General features: G+C 29.5%; 2 protein-coding genes across 5 annotated transcripts; one reads left to right on the top strand and one right to left on the bottom strand.

Annotated features, from left to right (window-relative positions):
• The first annotated feature begins 275 nt into the window (after positions 1–275).
• Positions 276–13,074, top strand: LOC132936836 (uncharacterized). Of its 3 annotated transcripts, none has more exons than XM_061003616.1 (5): positions 276–508; positions 12,041–12,103; positions 12,249–12,341; positions 12,552–12,727; positions 12,831–13,074. In XM_061003616.1, the coding sequence occupies exons 1-5, from the start codon at positions 394–396 to the stop codon at positions 12,987–12,989; spliced, it is 606 nt and encodes a 201-aa protein (XP_060859599.1). In that variant the 5' UTR covers positions 276–393; the 3' UTR covers positions 12,990–13,074. The 3 variants fall into 3 exon arrangements, with proteins under 3 accessions (XP_060859599.1, XP_060859600.1, XP_060859601.1); XM_061003618.1 differs by lacking the exon at positions 276–508 and adding an exon at positions 11,617–11,973; XM_061003617.1 differs by lacking the exon at positions 12,041–12,103.
• On the bottom strand, positions 5,481–20,105 carry LOC132936837 (fibrous sheath CABYR-binding protein-like). Of its 2 annotated transcripts, XM_061003621.1 has the most exons (4): positions 8,903–9,031; positions 8,806–8,847; positions 6,324–6,515; positions 5,481–5,903 (listed from the first exon to the last, which is right to left on the bottom strand). In XM_061003621.1, the coding sequence occupies exons 3-4, from the start codon at positions 6,388–6,390 to the stop codon at positions 5,503–5,505; spliced, it is 468 nt and encodes a 155-aa protein (XP_060859604.1). In that variant the 5' UTR covers positions 6,391–6,515; positions 8,806–8,847; positions 8,903–9,031; the 3' UTR covers positions 5,481–5,502. The 2 variants fall into 2 exon arrangements, with proteins under 2 accessions (XP_060859604.1, XP_060859603.1); XM_061003620.1 differs by lacking the exons at positions 8,806–8,847; positions 8,903–9,031 and adding an exon at positions 20,041–20,105.
• Between the last annotated feature and the right edge of the window lie 3,449 nt (positions 20,106–23,554).

Consider the following 23,554-nt stretch of genomic DNA (forward strand, 5'->3'; position numbering starts at 1 on the left):
CGTGAATCTCCAGCTATTTAATAATTTAATGTCTAGCTGATAATAGATTCGTTTCGGTGGATACTTTTCTAGATTCATTAGGTAACCATACTATCTTTAATCGTGGACACTATTGTATCGAAGATACTGCCCAACCCTGATAATAATAATCTACAACATACATTTAATATTATCCTTTCCATGCCCGGGGAACATATGCGCGAAAATTAAACTTTAGCACACAATATGCCTGTTAAGTCAGTCATGGTCGTTTCATTTAGTAATCGACTATCGCTTCGTTGCGTCGCTCGTTGTTTTATATTTAATGTGTTGTTCAGTTACTGCGTTAACCATGTTCCTAACCTTAAATTAAATAATAACATAATGTTTTATTAAATTATTTTTTTATAAATTATGACAATATTATATTATAAATTAGTCTTTTTGTTATTGTGTACTAGAGACGGCGTGTTATTTTACTTATTACCGTGTTCGAAATTATGGATATGCCAAATACTGAAGTATACAGGTAAAGGCGTTTATATTATTCATGTAATAATCGTCGTGGGTGGATAGGCCCGACGGGAAATCGGGATTTTCCCGGAATCCCCCCCCCCCCCATAACAATATTGTACCCAATCACGGAAAAAAATTTGAAAAATTAATTTTTATAATACCGGCTGGCGTGCCTGCAGCGTACATGTAATTTTTATATACTCCATTATGGCCCTCTGTGCAATACCCGTATAAACTATATTGGCCATTATGTTGGATGGTTGACTAACTACTAAAACTAAATAATGTATAAAATGTAAATATAAATAAATATTATATAATACATTCGCTTGAGAGCGTTTTTTTTTTTTTTTTTTTATATATAGGTAATAAATTTAGGGCCCGGATTTATATGCAAATGCATGTTCTTCCACAATTCACCTAGAATAATTTTGATTATAAACGTCGACGTGTGTAGATTCTATGGTTCAGTTTTTTTTTTTGCATATTTTTGCATATTTGAATGAAAATGCATATTTATTGATAGTTGCATAAATGTTGCATATTATTCTACAATTCATAGAATTTACGTCTGTAAAGATACCTACTGTCGATTATAATTTATAAATAACACATTATACATCGATAAGTTCATAATATTATGTCAATCGACATCATCGTTATCGACGGCCGACGAATGACGACAAATATTGGATTTTCTAATGGTAAATGTATTATTACCTAAACACGTCCACATTAGATAACAGTATAGTATACTGTACAATACGTACAGGGTGATACAGAATTTAGTTTTAGTATGGTCTTTATCGTGCGTGGTGTACAGTGTACGGAATATTTTGTTTAAAAAATCTAACTTGCGACTTTTATTTTTATATAATGCCTAAAGTAAATAATGCTTCCCGGTACGTAAGTGAATATCCAAACATATTTAAAACAGACGGAAATATTTTATTTTGCAATTTTTGTTGTGTAAATGTATCGTGTAACAGAAAAGTTTCGAGTAGTACAACATTTAGAAACTCCAAAACATATATCGAATCGCAGACTGAAAGAAGAAAATACCACTCAACCTTTCATAAAAAAAAAAAAATCAGGTCAGAACTAATAATCAAAATACAAATGAGTTTAACAAAGATTTATGTACTAAGATTTATAACACTTTTATACTTACTTTTACTTTTCATTAATTTTTTTCATTTTTATTAATAAACAATTTTTATACATAATATATTGTTAATTTGTAAAAAAATTCATTTTGCATATTTTTCGCATATTTATGATATGAATCTGCATATTTTATAGATTTTTATTGCATATAAATCCGGGCCCTAGTAATAATATATGAGGACATTGTTATATGCGACCCAAATAAATATAAACCGATAAAAAAAAAGTACCTATACGCACGTGAATTAATCCTAGAGATGAAAAATTAAAACAAAATTATTGATGAAAAAAAATTGGTGATATCACAACAAAAACAGATTTTTCATCACCATAGAGATGTGATATCGTAAACAAATGCTAAGTAAATTGATTTAAAGTACACTTATTTCATTTCAATAATTTATTTACTTGTCGAGAAATTATTTTTTGAGTAGAAAATTGTGCATTATAATATTTTTAATTATTATGAACTTCTAACGCCTATTTGTTTAATTTGTTTACGCCATTAGTTCATATTATAAAATATACAATTTCTCGCCGAATAAATAAATTATTGAAACAAAATAAGTGCACTTAAAATCAATTTACTTGGCATTTATTTATGATATCACGACTTTGTAGTGCTTAAAGATCTTTTTTTTTTTTTACTTGGCCGTTTTTTATACGTAGTTTGACGAAGTGTTTTTGTTGTGATATATACAACAAATTGGTGTATGCTTTCACATTATTAACCACTAAACGTAAGTGGTAAAGTGAACAAAAATTTCGTTAATGGTATGGTGCAGTCTCCTAGGCCACTTGGTTTTGTTAATTATATTAAGAACATATTTTTCAATTGTTCCGTTGCATTATTATTTGTAGAAATAATACTATACTTACAGTGTCAACTTTTATTGGACTATTATTTTTTCGGCTCAAATTTAATAATTATAAAGAAATTAATAAATATTTTAGACATTTTAAGAAGTAAACCAAAACAAAAAACTGCAGCGGTCTATGGGACCAGACCATACCAATTACGGGTTGAACCTAATAAAATAGCTCATTGGACTTTTTCAATTTATTCTACCAACTTTGAAGAATTACTAAAATAGTAAAATAGTATTTTTATGCAGAGTCCAAAGTAAAAATAAAATAATGTAAGTAATATTCAATCATTTAATAAAGTATGTATACTTGTAGAATATCATATTATGTTATATTTAAGTATAAACAATGTGTTACAAACAAATGTATCATTAATTATTCATTATTTTATAGTTTTTATGATTAAACAGGCAGGTAGCTAGGATTTTTTTTAGGATGGCGTTTGAATTTTTATTTAAATATAACGTGTGGGTTACTTTACACACTGTAGCCATGAATCTGCATGATTAATAAGTAATAACCAAATCTGAAATAGAAGTTGGAACCATATGACACAACTAAAGATATCATTAATTCAAAAATATAAATCCACCATTAGACGATAAATATCTTTGAATAAAAATCAAATATACCAGACAATATTATTATAATACATCAATTAAAAATGCTAGCTGTCAATTATTGTATAACTATGGCTTATTAATTAATTTATGGTAGTCTTGAATTCCAATCTTCAGACTAGCAAGGGTATTCTTTACAATTTATATTAATATATAAATTAATTAAATAATTAATATACTAAGATTAAAAACATATTAAAATAATTAAATTCTGAAAAATTATATTCAATTCAATCTTACTGGTTCTACCGTCGTTTAGTAAAGTACTTGATTAAAAGTAAAAGTTTTAAAATACTATTTAAAAGTCTATATTTATAATCAAATAATTTTTAGTTTATGTTATATTTACTATTTTAATTTCCTTCACGTAAAATGAAAAAAAAAAATTCAACCAAAAACGTACCCTTCCCTTTTTGACTAAATTTAAAAAAGGTCGTTTACCTTTTCGACCAAAATTGTACCCTTCCCTTATTTATATATTACCAACTATGTAATATTGTTGATTGGCGTTAATTAATTAATAAATAAATAAATAATATAATAATAATAATAATATGTATGATTAACCCATCAAACAAATATATATTACATTGTAATATTTAAGAAAAATTAAAAATAAGTGATAGAATTCATTAAAAATTAATAGCTGTGCAATAGGAGAGAGTTCCACAATGTTATTAAGTTAATAAGAACATAAATTAATTTAAAAATCAACCACATTTAGCTCTGTTAAATAGTAATATAATAATATAAAAATTAAAAAGCGGGTAAGTGAGTGTCGCTCCGTTATTATGATATAAAATCATTATATCGAAAATCAATTCTGAGTAAAGTAATTTATTTTACTATTAAAGTTAACTATTCATTTTCCCAAAAATTCCATTTGAAAATGTCATGTGTATAAAATATATAAATATACTTTCAAAGTTTCAAATGTCCACTTATAATATTTTTAAATTACAGCAAAATAACAAAAAAAATTGTACTTTTTTTAAATATCTTATTTCGTCCAAATTTGAACTTAAAATGTCTATAAAAAAAGTTTTTATATTTTCTGGTTACAGTATAAAATATTCATGAGAATCCTTGTTTTAAATTTTTAGTCCTAGAAAATTTTATATATTGTAAACTACAAAATAATTATACTACTTTATTATAATATTTTGTAAGTATCTAATATGTTTATGAAAATGTAATATAAATTATAATATATTATAATTCACTCACCTGAGTATGTAGTTGTATATTTTATTCTATGCTCGAAGTCACTGTAACTTATAAATATATATATTACGTGTTTTGATTTATATATTTCATACTATTATTGCTATTACCGATTGTCTACCAGGGTGGTTAAGTTGCACTTATTGCAACGAATTTAACTCAAAAGAAGTTGAACAATCACTATTTTTTAGAGTTTTCATTTTATACGGGCAACAAAGTGTGCGGGATAATTTACTATTATATTATATAATTATTTATTTTGGGTTTTTTTAATTCATATAAATACGTTCTCTGCTATCAAATTACTTTGTATTGTAATAACGCAATCCCAACTTTTTCACGTTATCACAAACTAAATATTAGATCATTATTTTACTATCTAATATTAAAATGTACCTACATGATATGATAATATAAACCACAATTATATATAACCACAATTGTATATCCCTGATCAATAAACGGTATAATGCTTCAAAAATCAAAAGCTGACACTTTCATAATTTTATCTGTCCAATTAACTTTTAGAAAATGTATGGAAAATAAAAATTGGCCTATTTATCTGTCTAAAAAGTTTTACACAAAAAAACCTCATTGACAACCACTCAGATTGTAAAAATAAATTTAAATGAGTTCTATTTAATTAGATAATTATTTTATGAGTTCTTTTTTAAAATGAACTTTCCCAACACTTTTTTGTTGTTGTTCTTATACTTTCTATAAGGAACACAGTTTCAATAGTCTTTGCAGGCGAGTCATTCGACTAGAGCTTACGAGGGCAAGACGATCAGATTTGAATTTATTTAAGATAGATGAAGTATAATCTAATATCTCATAATTATCTATATATATATATTGATCGAAACAGTCAATAGTAGAAAAATTATAATTTATACAGAAATTTGCACTTATTATATACTTAAGAAAAAATGCAAAATGTTTAATAATAGATAAAAATTTTGTATTTGTATTTGTATTTTGGAGTTCCTATAATAATAATATTATGTCCAATAGAATAATACCTATACCAAAATAATGGGTAATGTAGCTAAACTAGATAAAACAAATGTATAGAAGGAATTGATAAAAAAAAGATATTTATGTATATATTTTATGAAAATGATAGTATTTATTTTTCAGAAAAATCCAAATGTAAAAATTGTTTTTCCCTCATGGCTTTCTGAAGAGACTCCATTAAGGGATGAGCCTTCAATTCTTCCATGGTCATACTTGGTCCAGCACGATTTATAGGCAAATATATATCATATGTGTCACCATAGACAAGGCCTGGCTGCACTGAATTATATTCTATGGGTGGCAGTACTTGAGCTGGCACTTCTGGAGCTGGCAGTTCTTGAGCTGGCACTTCTTGAGCTGGCACTTCTTGAGCTGGCAGTTCTTGGGCTGGCAGTTCTTGGGCTGGCTGTTCCTGGGCTGGCAGTTCTTGGGCTGGTAGTTCTTGGGCTGGCAGTTCTTGGGGTACATTGTTCACACGAGGAGTGGGAACAGACATTCTTCCGCCAGAGTTAGCTGCGGAAATACAAAAACAAAATTAAATGAAAATACAAATAAAAAACCAAAATAAACTATCAGCCTTTTCATATTATTGTTTCCTAGTGTAAATAATAAATATAATGTTACGGCAGGCAAATGTATTAGTTTAAAAGAAAGGAAGGGGGAAAAATGTCCATATAATAATATTTCATAAATAGTAAATTGTCTGGTAATCATAATAATGTTTGTTATGTAGCATAAAAAGCCAGTACCATAATTAAATTTATAGAATACCACAATGGTGTTTGACAGTGATAGATAAAGAAGAAATTAATGTGTAGCTACTCATTTTTTTGATCAAGTGCAATTTATATATTAATATATTCCCCTTACTTAGGTCATATTTAGATTTTATAAATGATACTGTGTTTAAGCATTTAAATCTAAAATACTTACAAGACGAATTGTTATGTCTAGCATTGGACGATCTACGGTTTTTCTTATGACTTCTTCTTCTTGACATTCTGCTAAACAAACCTCCACCACGTAATGTTCTATTGTTTGAAGGGGTTGATATGAATTTCAAAAACTCAGGCAGTATACACTCGTGGCTAGTGGGCAGCTGAAGTTCAGCAGAATATGAATTATCTGTTATAAAAAAAAAAAACATTTAAAATATAAAAGAAATAATGAAATCCATTTTGAATGTAATAGTTGCAACTAAATACAAATTGAAATAAATTGTGCACAGGAGCATATAATATATGAAATTGTTTTGTTTGAAAATATTTTTTTTATAATAATAATTTTTAATGTAGGTAAATTACATAAAATATTGAACCATGAAAAGTTATTCGGTCATTCATTTTTATGACAAAAACTCGGTAGAAGCCATACCTAGCTTTTGGATGAACAAAGATGGAACTTATTATGTAATCGGGCTACAAAATTGATTGAATGTTAAAGTATACCTAATGAATGTGAATTTGATTATTTTAAATCAAGGATTCTTACATCTAATATTGGTAAAATTAAAGTTATAATTTATTATTTTATAATTAGCTTTTTTGCAAATAACATACCAGCAAGATAATTACCAAAAACAACTAAAATTGTAACACCAAAAAAACTACTATACTCCGTGCCACGAGAGAAGTAATCCGTCGAGAGATTAATCGAGAGAATGACAGTTAACAAATATTAAAAATACATAACCACAATTTTTTTTTTTACAAGCATTTAATGTTCAAATGTTGACAAAATATTTAAAACAAATATTTTGGATAACTGATACAGTGGTTTATATTTAAAATTATGTTCATGTTTTAGTAAATACTATCAAATATAATATTATAATAATTATCAACTAATAATATTTAATTTATAACCTAGCAAGCTTAGCTTGGCATTTTAGATTTTACATAAAGAAGCAATAAGACATGTAATTTAAAGAAGAATAGTAAGCAAGATAATAGTACATGACATATAACAGAAATATTTGAATAATAATAATTAACATTGCTTAGAACAAACAATCTTATTAACCTAGATAAATGTGAACCCTACATAAGTGTGTAGCCTGAATAAATATTTAGCTGGGAGGTCTTAAATTTAAGTTTTTTAAGTTGTTATAAATGAAGTTGTAACTGTTGATCAATTCCTTCAATCACCAATGACTTCCACCAAAGTACTCGTCCTGTTTCTTCAGCTGTTCACTTACTAAATACCTATAAATACGCTAGATATATACAATACACATTATATTATGTCATAATAATAAATTATCATCATTGCCCAAATAAGTAAGTAATTGTATTGATTAATGAATTATATTGGATAATATGTACGAGTTGAAGAATAAAACATGCATGCATGTGGCCCCTTCGGACTTTTTAATACTTGAATCCCAAATTGTACACATATATCTGACAACGACAATTTGTTCCTCTTTTTCTTTAAATTCCTTTAATTCTTAGTCATGCACTTTATGAATATCTTCACATACATACAACTGGCAGGAAGTTGTCGTTGATCAACAAATGATCCAGGAAAGCAATTATTTCTTCGTTGTTCATCGTTAATATAAACTTACATAATAAAACAAGTTAACAGAAAATACAAAAAAAAAAAAAAAATTATTAGATTTGGTGAGAAAACGACTAATTAATCATAATATAACTAATTTTATGGTTCTGATAAAGACAAATATATTATAAATAAACCAAAAATAATAAGCCATTCAATTGGCCCATGCCTGATAAACACTTAATAGCGTCAGTGGTTACCACTTACCAGCATACAACACCGCAAGAAACACGTTTGCCGCGTTTGCTAAATTGATCTTAAGATACATTAAACACAACGCATGTTGTTATCTTCAATACTTCAATAGACAAATAATTCATTAATACATCATAACAATTTTTTCCTATGAACTAATATTTAATAAATGAGTATTAACCTTTTATTTGGTTTTCTGGTTACCTTAGGAGCGTATGAGATTTTACATTGGGTATACGCTGAAAATCGAAAATCTGCTGACGAGTATACCGAATACACCACTGCCTCTAACCTTTTTCACTCGCAACCCACTGTTTTTATAAAAAATATTTGATTACCCGTGTCAACTTTGTTGGCTTTGAAGGAAAAAAAAGACTTGAGCTGCTAGTTTTGGGTATTATCAAATAGCTTAAATAAAACATTTGACTTGGAGACGCCTAAGTCAATAGTTTTGAATAATCATCTATGTTGCCAGATTTAATTACAGGTTAAGTGTAGATTGTTTCCCAGCACGAGGGATAATTACCCAAAGACAAGGGTAATAAGACATACATGTACCTATGCCTTAATACGATAACACAAATATGAATAACACGAGGTTAGGCCGTCGGCTATACTGTACGCTAAATAATAACACAAATGGTCGACAAATACTCACGTGTTATTAAGGAACTGCGATGAGTGACTAGCACCGGGCGGCGTATCCCATACGATAAAAAAAATATTAGTTTTCAGTCGAAAAGACAGGCCCAGCGTACGAGTGATCGCTCGACAACAGTTGACTGACGGACAAAATGCAAAACACTGCCGGTAAGAACGGCAGCAAACAAACACCTTGAACCGGGAAAGACAGATTAATATTATAATATATGGTTGGCCGCGAGTTGCCGTGAACAATAATTATCGGACAGCGTCAAAACGTCACGTGGACACGAAACTCGACACGGACAACGGAATTATCACGCAAATGTATATTAAACGGTTATCTGAGACCAGACCACACGAGTAGAACAACAGACGCGAACACGTTTGGAGTGCGATGAACGACACTACACCGATACGAAAGCTGTTCCGAAATCGAAACGGACAACGGATAAGTCACTCGGAACCGCGCGAATGTAAGCACTGCCTTGAACGTACGAACGGTTTTAACGATACGAGAGGTGGCACCGAAAGCGTCACGAAAACGTACCTACTCGCGGCGCGAACTTCTTCTAGAAAATGGCTACGCCAAACCGGTGTGCCAACAACGCGTATAATTTAACGGGACAATTGTTTCAGACGTGTTTAGCTTGGCGGATGTCCAGCTCTATCACAATGTCATAAGACAAGTTTTAATAAACTCGATAAACGGTGGGACACTGGGCGCGGTAGATAGCTGCAGTTATCAGAACACGATACGATAGAGCGATTGAGACTGAAACGTAAGCGAAAATTCCGTACGACAGCCGCGAGAGGGGACACCACAAAAACTAAAGGCCTTTACTTCGTCTACGGTCGTAGTCGTTCGTAGCGCAAACAGATACGACGAGTCGTATTGGTGAAAGGCGGTGCTTATGACAATATATATATATATATAACACGAATTCAACAACAATGCTTCGCGCCGACGCGTTACATAAAATGTGACGGTAGAATCGACGTTCGTCGGTGAAAAGCGGAGTGCGTCGGTCGGATAAATACAATGTCAATAACAATGTCTCGCGGCGGCGGCGCATTACGATAAAAAGGGCGGTGCTATCGATGAACATGTGACGACTGCGAAAAGCGAGAGTGCGTCGGTCGGATGAATATTATAACAACAATGTTTTGCGCAGGCGCATTACGTAAAAATGGCGGTGCTATCGATGTACATGACGTGACGACGGCGAAAAGCAAGACAAGCGAGAATGGTGCGTCGGTCGGATGAATATTATAATAACAATGTTTCGCGCCGGCGCATTACGTGAAAATGGCGGTGCTATCGATCTATATCGTGACGACGGCGTCCGTCCGGGAATAAAGAGAAGCATGAGTGCCCGACTAATTAACAAAGTACCCATCTCGATAACACTGTTCATAAAATTGTGATAAAATGTTCTCCAGACTTGGGATAAACGCTAAAATATTGTACGCCATAATAATAATACATTATGCGTAATTTTATATTATAAAATGTCCGTGTCTGGAAACATGCGCGACGAAAGCGAAAATGAAGTTTTAGCCGACATGCCCGTTTATTTAGTAATGCGTGAGTGGTGAGTCGGTCGGTCGGTGGTAACGCCATGGAACGTTCTGGTGATGGGCACTACCTAAACTACTATGTCATTCGAAACAACCGAGATTAGATAATATTAATATTATACATCGAGATTTTTTTGAAAACTTAAGGTCAAAATGTTATAACCTTGGTCCGACCGACAAATTCTTATTGCACCGTAGTACTCAACACGTTGAAACATCCCTATTACCTATAGGTTTCCGAAAAGAATTCCGAAAAAATCGAGCTAATTATATACACATTTATACATATTTTGTGCAATATTCAATTTGCAATAGTGATTAGTGTTACGAAGTAATATCTTAGTTACAGCTACCGTAGGAGTATTGGGTTTTTATTTGTTGTTTCTATAAAATATACTAATTAGTACCAATAAGTACATAAATATACACCACAAACTAGCTATTTCGGTATACTATTAAATGCATAATTTGAACGGAATAGGCCGATAAAATTGATTACGTAACGGCGCCGCCGACCGTTCGTATCGTAAAATAGCAGCGACGGCGACAGTGCGACCTCGGTGTATACTCGGCCGGACAACCGCGTTTGCGCGTCTAATCATTACGGACGCGGCGGCAACAAAATATTACGTAAATGAAAAGATACGACGGAATTAGTTTTGCTGTTCGTGTGTAATACATTTCAGATGGATAGGAAATCATATCGCATCGTCGAAAATATTATAGTTGATAATATTATAACAGTACAAATAAATATTATAATAACAATAAATAATTAATAGAATTAACGACACCCAAAGTAATATTACGCCACTGGATAGTTATCATGGAAACGGATAGTGGTTGAGAAAAATTTCAAATTTATCGTCGCTTCGTGACACACTATTCTAGATAGGTAATAGTCAATAGGTATTGATTATTGAATGATTATTAATTCTCTTGCTATGCGCATCTTAATAAACTCCTCTACTACAGTCTACAGGATTTTAGGTTTATCGGAAGAAAATAACGCCATTTTGGATCTATCGCCGACCGCTTTACAATTTCAAACCAGTTACTACCGGGCCCACGCTGAGACGAACACGTTTATCGCGAATGTTCCCCACTTTCCCCCAGTCTATACTCTGTGCGTGATTTCTTACCGGCACAGTGGTACGACCGTACGTGTCTACGACGTACCAATGATTATAAACATACTATAGATCGCTCACTGCGGTACAAGGTAATATGTTGCGCTATCGTATAACCTGGCAGCCTACAACTGCCTAGTCAGTTTCTGTCGTATAACACCAGGTTCGCTAGCAAGTCAGTGCACCATATTATTATATTGTACTGCAGTGAGCGATCTATAGTGTTTATAATCAATATTCAATGGTAGTAGGTACCTAACTATTGATTACATTGATTAGGTACTTTCATTATAATATTCATTATATTGATTACATTCATTATTCGTATTAGAATCAAGCCGTGTTTTAGCGATTATCCGTTGCGCTTAATGTTATTATAGTTAATTTATTGACAGCGAATGGCGACCGTTGCGTTAATGGCACTATAAGCAATGCTGAGATTTACATAATATTATTTTATTGACTTATATCAGGTCCGTGGTAAAAATTCATATAATATTGTATTAAATTAGTAATCTAATTATGAAAGAAATTTAACAGTCATGACGTCAACGATGACATTAAGGCCGAACGCTCGCCAATCGCGGACTGTCCACTCTACAGGTTGGTTTCAGCGTAAATATTATACAAATATTCTTTGGTTTAATTAATCCACAGTATACCTAGCTGGTTTCTACCTATCTGTATTATGCAAATCGATTGTGTTATATTAATAAATAAAATATAATTTTAAATTTTTTGTTTGAAGTTTCAACCGAAATGGACTATAAGAGTAAGCGCACTTCAATTGATAAAGGCGACCATCACATCCAAAAAATATTAAAAACCCATATTGTAGTTGGTAAGTACACGTAAAAGAAATTTTGTTAACTAAATTAATTACATATCAGATTTTGATGATCCCCAAAATTATTGATTATAGTATTATAGTCTGTTTTTCGTTTAATTCCCGCCAAATAGATCAGGTCAAAAAATTACTTAGAAATATATTGTATACGGTATACACAATATTATTATATTAATTGCCTATTTATTATGTTCTACGCTGCAGGAAATCAAAATCATAGTAAGGCAACACCTGACATCAATGACGGTCAAGCTCAAAAATCAAATGAATCTGTAACTGCATCAACTGTTTTTACACCAATTAGTCAGAGAATTGAATCAGACTTAAGCTTTACCGATGACAACGACAACGAGGAGACGAATGACACGGGCTCTGCAGAGGTATAATATTGTATCATTGTATAAACTATACAAATTTTACACTATTTTAGATATTAGATGTTTATTTATTTTTTGACGATATTTTAAATTTGATTAATTTTAGAATGCCAGTTATGTGTCCAACGTAATTGCTTGGAATTGTGACCCAACAATTCCAGTTTCATATTATTGGAAGAATGAGAAAAGCTTACACTGTATGGACAAAACCGCATTACCTGAAGATAGCAATGGCTCAAAAAAATATCAATCTAGTCACCTATGATGGCATAATAATAATAGTGTGTACCTTGTACATATCTATATATTATTCTTATATTTTATTAATAACAATAAACGCCTGCGTATATTCAAACATTGCATCGTATTCATTTTTTTACTTAACCCAATTCATCAATAGTTACCTACCTATTGCTTCTTTTTATATCAAATAGAAAACAGCAGAATATTATAGAATAAATGTAATTATCTACCTGTACCTATAATCTATATACAACAAAATAGTACATAGATAATTATTTTATTTATTTTGTAGCTATACTGTCTAAAAACATTAGTACCAAAGTTAATTATTTAAAACTGTTCTTACATAACATTACAATTGTCATACCACCCACCATGAAAATTAAATTATTATTAGAGTATTTGACAAAATATCATGAAAATTCAAACCAGTATAAGTATACAATAATTTGTCTCCAAAAGTAAACTTTAGTAGGAGACGGGGGTTATAAATTAAGTAAATCTATGTATATAAAAAAAGAAAACAAATGTGATAGGTAAATAAAACATAAATAAAAATAAATAATAGGTAACATTAAAATCTAATAATATCTCTAAAATAATAAATCTATATAACATGCATTAAATAATATATATCAGCATTAATATTAAAGCACAATAATTATATAAGTTACTTTATTAACAATTAATTATTACTTTTTAGTAAAGCCCAGGTTTATATACATTTAAAAAGTGTCAAATATGATGCAAATATGCAAGGAAAAGGTGGCTAAATATGCAATTATATGCCATATATAATTTTACATATATTTTTACACCAAGGGAAGTAGGTACTAGATAGTCTATCAGAAACAAAAGAATATTTAAATAGTTGAAGTTTTAATACTTTAAAAATCAAAATTCAATATTTTATAATCTAGATTGTTTAAAATACGTCTAAAACTCTCAGAAAATTTAAAAAAAAACAATCAAAATAAAAAAAATCATCTGTAAATAATAGTTTAAAGAAATTTATAAAAATGAGTTACTTTCTTATTTGTTGCGCACATCGAAGTAATTATAGTATGCCGAAATGTGGGTGTATGTGATTTATTGTTGTTAACATATCATTATCTATACATGCTCCAATATCATGAAGTGTTGCAAAAATGACAATATTTTAACAATAATCTTCTAGAAGACACTTTCAATGATTTTTTATCCTTTAAAATATTACTATAATGTATTTATCTTTAATTAAAATAGCTAAATTATTAAAAACCCATTAAATATGCATGTTATATAATTTATGAGTATATTTATAATTTATAAATGTATATTATGCATAATTTCATGACCTAATATGCAATATACTCACTAAAAAAAAACAGTTAATTAATTGCAGATACATAATATATTTTCCATTAGGTAAATCACATAATACTACAGGGGTGGCCTTATCTTAATTTTGGGAGCCGCAAATTTATGAAGCTAATTCGAAGCGGACCACATTGTTAATAGATGTTTATAAAATGAAGACACATTTTTCATTTTCTAGCAAATGAAGGAACATTTAGTTATTTATTTATTTATTTATTTACAGAAATCTAACTTATAGCATCATGAAACTGACTCAAAAACCACATGCAGTACTCAAGCCTCGTTTTGGCCACCTTTGTAATATTATATAGGTAAGTAGGTACCTATAATATATTATTAGAAATAATTAAATATTTTAATTCTACTTGTGGTGTTCACTTTAACACAACCAAGATTTGTTTACTGTGTAAGCCATAGGGAGAGGTCTATAAATTAAAAAAATAAATAATACTCTAGGTACCCTGGTTTATTATATTATTACAGTAAATATCAATCAACGTATTACAACTAGGTAGTATGTACACACTATGCATAGGATTCGTAAAAAATTAATTTATGTATTTTCATTTTTTTTTGTAAATATTATAGGCAAGGCTGGGCAAGTTAATGATTTTTTTTTGACTCAGTTAAGTTAAAAGTTAATACACACTTTTTGTTAACTTTTTATTAAGTTAAAAAAATGTTAATTTGTTTAAACAATGCTAGCGTACTTAATTTTTTTCCAATCCAAAACTAAATTATAGGATATTGTGTTTATACATCATACAGTATTTCCATATAAGTTAGATTCAAATGATATACATTTTTAACTTTAAACAATTTACGATACATATTTTTTGACATGACAACGAAATAGACTAAAATAGTGAAATATTATAAAATTAAAAACAAAATAAATTAACTTAACTTACTTCTTAAAATGAAAAATTGAGTCGTTAATTTCACGTTAACTAAGAAAAAAATTTAGTAAGTTAACAGTTAAGTTAATGAAAAGCCAAAAGTAACTAGTGAAGTTTTTTTTTTTTTATTTTTATAAGAAATATACCATCTGTACCCAGAGACACAATAAGAATATAGGCTAATTTACAAAGACGAATGAGTTGTTGGAAGAAGCCACCTAGTAGTGACACTTCCTATTGACTTATTTTATTATTATTATTTTTTTTTTTTTTAGTTAAGGAGATCTCTGCACTATTTTCTTTTTAGTCGTCAATGAGGATTACCAGGAATTTCGTTTGACGCTAATTCACGGATTAATGAATTTGTGTGGGATATGAGACGATCATGAAAACGCCTATAGAAGTGTTTTGCTTCTTCTTGGACAGTTTTTAGACGGAGATCAGTGTGGAGGGTGAGATTTGATATGTAAAGGGGAGAGTTTGTAATTTTTCTAAGTGTAATATGTTGAAAAGTTTGATTTTTTTTAAGATTTGAGATTTCGGCATTGCCCCAAAGTTGTATGCCGTAGGTCCATATAGGTTTGAGAAGGGATTTGTACAATAGTAACTTAGTGTTTAAGTTTGTGTATTTATTGTTAATGAGGAGTGTTTTAAGCATGCGTAGCCTGGAATTAGGCTGTGACCGTTTAGTTTTAATATGGTGTGCCCAAGTGAGACGGCGATCGAGTGTTAGTCCGAGATATTTAACAGGAGGGGTTGAGGGAATTTGGATGTTATAGAGAGTTACAGCCGGACACTGGGCTTGTTCAAGAGTGAAAGTTGTATGAATAAATTTTGTTTGATTGATTTTAAACCACAATCTCCTGTACCAGTCCTCCATTTGGGAGAGAATATTTTGAAGATAAGTGGAAGCTAAAACAGGGTCTGCGCTAGTTGATATTATAGCTTTGTCATCTGAGTAGTCCGCCACTAAGGTATTGGGCATAGTAGGTTGGTCTGAGGTATAAATATTGAACAAAACTGGGGATAGAATTCCTCCTTGCGGAACGCCAGCTCTGATACCTGCCATACTAGAATATACAGATCCATGATGAATTTGAAAGCAAGTGAAGTTAAAAAGTTAAAATTAAATTAACTTTTTAACTTTTTAATTCATTAATGCCCAGCCTTTATTATAGGTATGACGTATGAACAAAGTAGAAGTACCTTGTATTGAATTTTCAAGCCTTTTTATTCACAAATAAAATATTATCATACGTAAATGGGAAGAAAACATAAATAATTCAATAACGTAAAATATTTATAAATAGCTCAAAAGATCCAAAATATTTTCAAATTTGTATTTTGTTTTTAAAAGCTAATATAAATATTAAGAACTATCAATTATTAATAACTATGTATAACTATTAATTATTTCTACTATTAAATAAACACATATTATTGTAAAACTAATACATTCATTGTTCCGATGAGAATCTATTAGATATATATTAATACATTGTTTTTAATTATGTTAGGTGCCATACTACCATGTGTCATTATATTACCACCGATCTTAAGTCATTACATCCGTAGCAATCATTGTTAACTGTTCTAGTTATTTACAAACTTAAATGTACATTAACTGTTTTAAAATTGCATTTTTAGAGAACAATATTTGTTAATATTTGCACAATATTTATCAATAATTATTAATATAAGTACTTACAAGCCAACTTTAAAAATTGTTTAGCTTTTTATAACATTTTAAATTATTATAAAACCAATAGGCTTTATCAAAATACAAATTATACAAAAAAACTATAAATAATATAATATTGAGTAATTTGACATGTTTCCCACGAAATTGTTTAATTATTTTTAACTTTACACGTTTATCACAAAATCATTTAACAGTAATCGCGTTGAATCATTTCGCACATTACAATAACACAATAACAAGCCCACCGTGTTAATAACAGTGTTAACAATCGATGCTGCATAACATTTCTTACAATTTTGATGTATAATATCGAAATGACCAAAAAGTGACTTGACACGTTTCTCACAACGTCCGTTCAATTATATTATTTTCTTTATAATATTTGTTCCCCATAAATTTTGAGAGATGAGAACCCCTATTAACGATGTCTTGTGGTTATTGCAAATAATATAAAAGCTCTATAGGAACCCGGTAGGTATGCTTGTTGTTAATCAATTAAAATCAGTTTTAATAATGTAATATACCTTTTAAATTAATAATTTCTTACCATGTAAAATAATTAAATTAATTACTGATTTTATTATCAACTGTTTAATTACCTAATAATAAAGTATTTTAAAATTATTATAATATAACAAGTTTTATTTATTTACATTTATCAGTATAAACTTAAGAAGAAGGTACAAAAAGTTCTAATAATACCAAGTTGACTTTAACAATTAGACTTAAAGTTAGTAATATTACAAAATTAATTTTGCAAACAGTCTTATATTAAGTAAAATAAAAAAATTATTTCAAAAGTATTTAAATACATACCAAGTATTTGTTCTTGTACTTAAATACTTTTTCTTGAAATTATTAGAAATGTATTTTAAATACCTATTTTCTAAATGGATATATTTATATCTGTATTTAAATACAATTTTGAAACCAAGGAAAAAATTAATATATGCTAAATTAAAATGTATTTTAATTTACTATTTTTAGTTTTTATATATAATTCTCAATTAATTATATAAATATTTAATAAATAATTTTAAAAAAAAATTCTAAGTATAAATTCATTGTATAGGTAATTACTCTTTAATATTCTAAAACTAACGAAGAAACGTATGAAATTAATTTCTGCTGTGTTTGTGATATTGTTAAAAAAAAGTACAAATCATATCATATTATTTGAAAAAAAAATGTAGGGTGTCAAATTTTAAATTGTCCTGTGGCAGCAATTTAGCTTAATGGGGCACTGGCTGTGTATTATAGTGTATATTCTATAAGTGCCTCCCCAGTAGGTCATGACGTATAATAAAAGTCAATTACACAGTGCCATATAAATTTGTCTTATAATTGATTTGTAAAATCATAGTTATCTCAAATATTACATTGTTCAAAAATTGATGCAGTGATAATTATTGAAGTACCAAATTGATTTTAAAATATTGATGGTCTATGACTGGATGAATAATATTATATAATATCAAAAAAACAAATTTTTAAGTTGAAGTGAATTTCTTGAAAAAATCTTATAATAATGTAGTTTTTAATTTTTATTGTTTGAAATACTTTTTATGTAGAAAAATTATGAAAACACTAAAAAATAAAATATAAGTAATTTGGTCCAGGCTCCTATGTTCAATGTTTATTATAATCTAATCTAATATAATATAATATATAAATATAATAAATATAAATAAAATACAATGAAATGAGCCCAATGATCACTCAATATCAATTTAAATTGATGACGATAGTGAAATGACGTTCACGTTAGACAGTCGTATCAACCACCCAACAACTTTTCAATTACCAATCCTCTTAAGCTTATACCGATAGCGTATTACTCAAATATTTACTCAAATTTAAATTTAAATTTAAGTAAAATCTGAGGATTGTCAATAAATTTTACTATAAAATCTCAATAATTAGGTACATACCATATTTATTAATTAATTATTTACTATTGACTAAATAATAATATTAATAATATAACATTTCCCTAATAGGTTCTATAAGTGTGCCATTAACTATTTCTTTTATACATCATAATACTTTATTAATAAAGTACCTAGTAACAATATATTTTATTTTATAATTTTATGGAAAATTATTGATAATTCATGTATAATTAATTAGGTGGTATACTGTATTAGAAATCATAAATGGATTTGGGAACCACTGACCTTCCTTATTGACTAACTATTGAAGTGTGTACGGCATTGTAATATTATAATATAATATAGGAACATGGCCTGAAAGTGAATGAATAGAAAAAGGTTTACACCTTTCAATTGTCATATCTCGGGGTCTAAATTGTGCACAACGCTTTAAAGTGCATCCCATTTTGGGTCTTACCGAGTACTACAAGATAGCAATTTTAATGATTATAGGTAATCATAACCTAACTAAACAATTTAATTGTATACATTATATTATATTTTATACACTTCCGTAGGCGTGGGTGAAAAAAAAATGGCCATTTAATTTTTTTTATGGAACTTGTTATTCGACTCTAATGAGGTTGAATGGAAACGTAATTTGGAAAAAAAAAGCAATTCAAATTACTTGGTTTGGTTACTTGCGGTGGATTGCCGACACGCCGATGAGCGGCCACCACGCCGCGCGTCCCACGTAAATCCGACGATCTCTGTTCTGACCATGCTGTTCCGTCGCGATGCGACGAAATACACGAACTGTTTGGTTTTTCGTCGCACTCGTCGGATTCACGTAACGTGATACAACCAAGTTTGTTATAATATCGTGCGCAGGACGCGGCCGCCTTTGTAGGCAATGTGCGGAAGTTCGATATGATACATAAACACTGATTTCTACTAATCATTACTAATCCTACAGCCAACACGAATCATTTACGAACAAAAATGGCCGTCGTAAACCACAAAACTCGTGTTCGAGCACCTCGACGGGTTGGACCCCTACCTACCTACCTACCTACCTACCTACCTACCGGGTCCCATTGTGAGTCAAACACTCGCAACAAACGTCATCGAAATCGGCACAGCCGTTCTCGATTTGAGAATGACTACAAATTTTCATGCAATTTACCAACATTATATTATTACAGTTGGGCAATTAATTAATTAAACAGGATTTATACTCACGTTGGTCGTTTTCGATATTCACGCGCGGGCGTCCGGCACAACAATGACAACAATTTTTTTCTGGGGTTATCACGTTTCGTTCACGAGAGCGAACCTTGATAAGAATGTTTGTAAACACTTTTGGAGGTAAAACCATTTTTGTTCAACAATAATATTATTATCACGGAGGTGAACAATATTACTCTTCATATTTGTACAGCCGATTCCAATACACCTGCAACTAACTCAAAGGCACTTATGTCGTTGGCCGATGACACTTGTTTCGAAATTTTGTTTCCACTCAGTTTCTCGTTGGGCCGCTTTTACGGCACCTAACGTGATATTATCATCCATGTTGTTGTTACTGTTATTATAATGGCCGCGATCACGGTTTTAATACCTATGTTAATATGCTTAAAAACATTTGTCTTCATAATATTATTGTCTGTTCGTTCAGTGTATCGTGCATGTGTGGTCTGCAGTCTGAACACTGTCTGCAAATAGTGCGTACATGGATTACGAGTCTGGATGTCTGCCTTTTACCGTAATACCTAGTAGGTATGATATTGGTGTGCAGGTCTGCTTTTATTGCGTCCCTACTTTGTCGTCGGTATATGGGTCACACCCCGTTGGCAACCGTAATTTGCAGTCAAAGCGTGGTCGACTGCTTGTTCGCTCGTGGAGGATCTGAAACCGCTCGTCAAGTGGTCAGTTGTTCCATTAAACCGCAATAATACGTGGCCCTCAGGATTCTACTATCCTAGTGAGTACCTACATGACAAAATATACACAATGACATGTCAGTGTTTATGTCGTGTAGTATCTCACAATAGTCTTAATATTAATACGGTAGTAAATTATTATGTATAAGTCACACAATAATAATAATAATAATTGTAATAACACAATTCGTTAGGTACCTTTGAATGGTTTACAGCGTAATCAGATTGTAAACACTATTTAGTTATTGTTTAGTCCCTTAATAGTTGATATTGTGCGTTTAACGTATCAATTTTAAGCTGAAGTCTTATGTTTTGTTGTGTTAAACATTTGTTTTTTTTTTACTGCAGTTTCAAAATAGTTGATTGACTCGATTGACACACATCACAAAATTTATGTTTAGCTCTACGAGGAGTGCTGAAATCATATTCACTTGAGTCCCCAAACCTAATAAATTTGCATATTTTTATTTACTGAATAAGATGTATAGGTTAGGTTTATATTTTGCGTTTACTTTGGACTTTTAGTGTTAATGTTGACAACGTTCTACTTGGCTGATGACAAATTTCATCTGAATAAAACCTATGGACTGGTGCAGCATATAAATAAAATTCAGTTGGTTATGACACATCATAAATTCTTATAGTTTCTAATAGTTACTAATTCAGTACATAATATTATTATTATCAAAGTATAAATTATAAATTCCAAAATTAAAAATATGAAAAGTGAGTAGTAGTGCCCAATTAAATTTAATATTCTATCTCTAAATATAGTATTTAGATATGATGTGTATTTGGTTTTGTTCTGCCTGTCTCCCAATTAATTATATTATTTAACTGGTTACTGCGCGTAGAGCGACACCAATGACTACACATTATATTTAAATACTATTTCAAATTCAGTTTAATCAACTTGATTAATTAATTGGCTCATAAACAAGGCTCCTAACTTGTAGGCCTAAAAAACTTTGATATAAGTGCAATAATATGATCTTAAAATCATTTCTATAAGGGCTTAAATATGCACTAAAAATACAAAAATATTAAGCTTAATAAAAAATTAAATAATATTACATCAGCATTGTTTATTTTGTCGTAGTACTCAAATGTTTTGAAGGCTACTGTACTGATGAAATAGACACAAAGTAGCGTTTAGACTTCAAAATGTACAAAAATATTCAATTTTCTTTCCATTCAAAAATGACTAAGAATCTGTAATTTGGGCTTTAAGCCCATTTGTGGCTCATTCATGGATCCTATTTCTTAGGATACTGCCTCTTTATTTAGATAAATAATACATAAAAACAAAATACTACCATAGAATCTGTTCAAAATAATTGTTTACGTTTTATTTCTTTCAAACTTAATATTCATAGACCTCCCCATGGTTCTTATAATAATGTTTTAAACATTCTTAATCTATTACCACTTAATGAACTTCAAATGCTTTTACTATCTAAATGTCTCCATAAATTGTTAATAGGTCCTATTGATTGCTCTGAATTGTTGTCACTTATTAATTTAAAAATTAATTGCTTTAATACCAGAGATCCAAAACTATTTTTTTCCACTATTTTCAAATAAAAATTATATTTTCAATTCCCCAACTAATCTCCTTGTGGTTGCTGGTAATACTTAATGTTTTTGATTTGATTTAACTTTTCTTTTTGTATATTATATTTAATAGTATATACCTACTAAAATACTAAATAGTTATATTTATATTGTAATATTTTTGTCTTTTTGTACACAAATATTGTTTGTTTATTCTGCACACAATTTAAAATTATGAAACAGGACTCACTTCTGTATATTGATATAAATAAATAAACAAATATAATTTTGCTCACATAGGCATCACTTGGACCAAAAAAAAAAAAAATATGAAAATGCTAGAAGTTATGAGCCCTGTTTATAAGTTTTGGAATTGATCTATATATTATTATACAATGTATGGAACTCCCCTGTGTTGTATGTGAATTTTGCAGATGTCTTTTGGGTGAGGTACTGAGGTCGTTTGAAAGTTGTTGTTGTCGTAAGATGCAACCATCTGTTACTTCTATTGCTAATTTTGTTTGCCAAATTTCAAAGGGCAACCAGATTGCGTTACCAGTTAAATATTATCTATGAATCTATTAGATTTATGGTTGTGTATAATTAGATGGTTATTTAGATAAAAATATAAGTGAATAAAATATAATATAATTTGAATCCGTAGGACCGCAGCTCGTGACACCTGCTTATATGTTTACTGTTTGGTATAGTATATTATAAAATGTATGTGTTATTTCATAGATTGTAGCTTATAAGTAATATATAGCTACTAAGTAAATAAATACTAATAAATACTTACTAGAAGAACAGGCACTAGGTACATTGACATACATAACATACATACTATCCATAAAAATATATAAGACAAATGTTAAACCTTATAAATGTAAATTTAAAAAAATATATTTTTAATATTTAATTATAAGTAGGTACCTATAATATGTCCAATATTATCTAACACAATTTATAAATAATACATTTTTTCTATGAAAATTCATTTTCTATACTTCAATCTATAATCAAAATTCCAAGTTTAAGTTTAATTTATTACAATGTTTTGTACATTATGATTTTACAAAAGCATTTTACACTGTCAAAGATGGGACTATGTGCTAGTCACCATTGTAATTTTTTTTAATACAATTTCATATTATAAAATGTATAATAATGATTCATATTATGTTTTATTTTGTATGGACAAAAAAAATATTGACTATTGACTATGTCAGTACACATTAAGTATATACATTCAATTTAGA

This window comes from Metopolophium dirhodum, chromosome 1, assembly GCF_019925205.1.
Source record: "Metopolophium dirhodum isolate CAU chromosome 1, ASM1992520v1, whole genome shotgun sequence".
NCBI lineage: Eukaryota > Metazoa > Arthropoda > Insecta > Hemiptera > Aphididae > Metopolophium > Metopolophium dirhodum.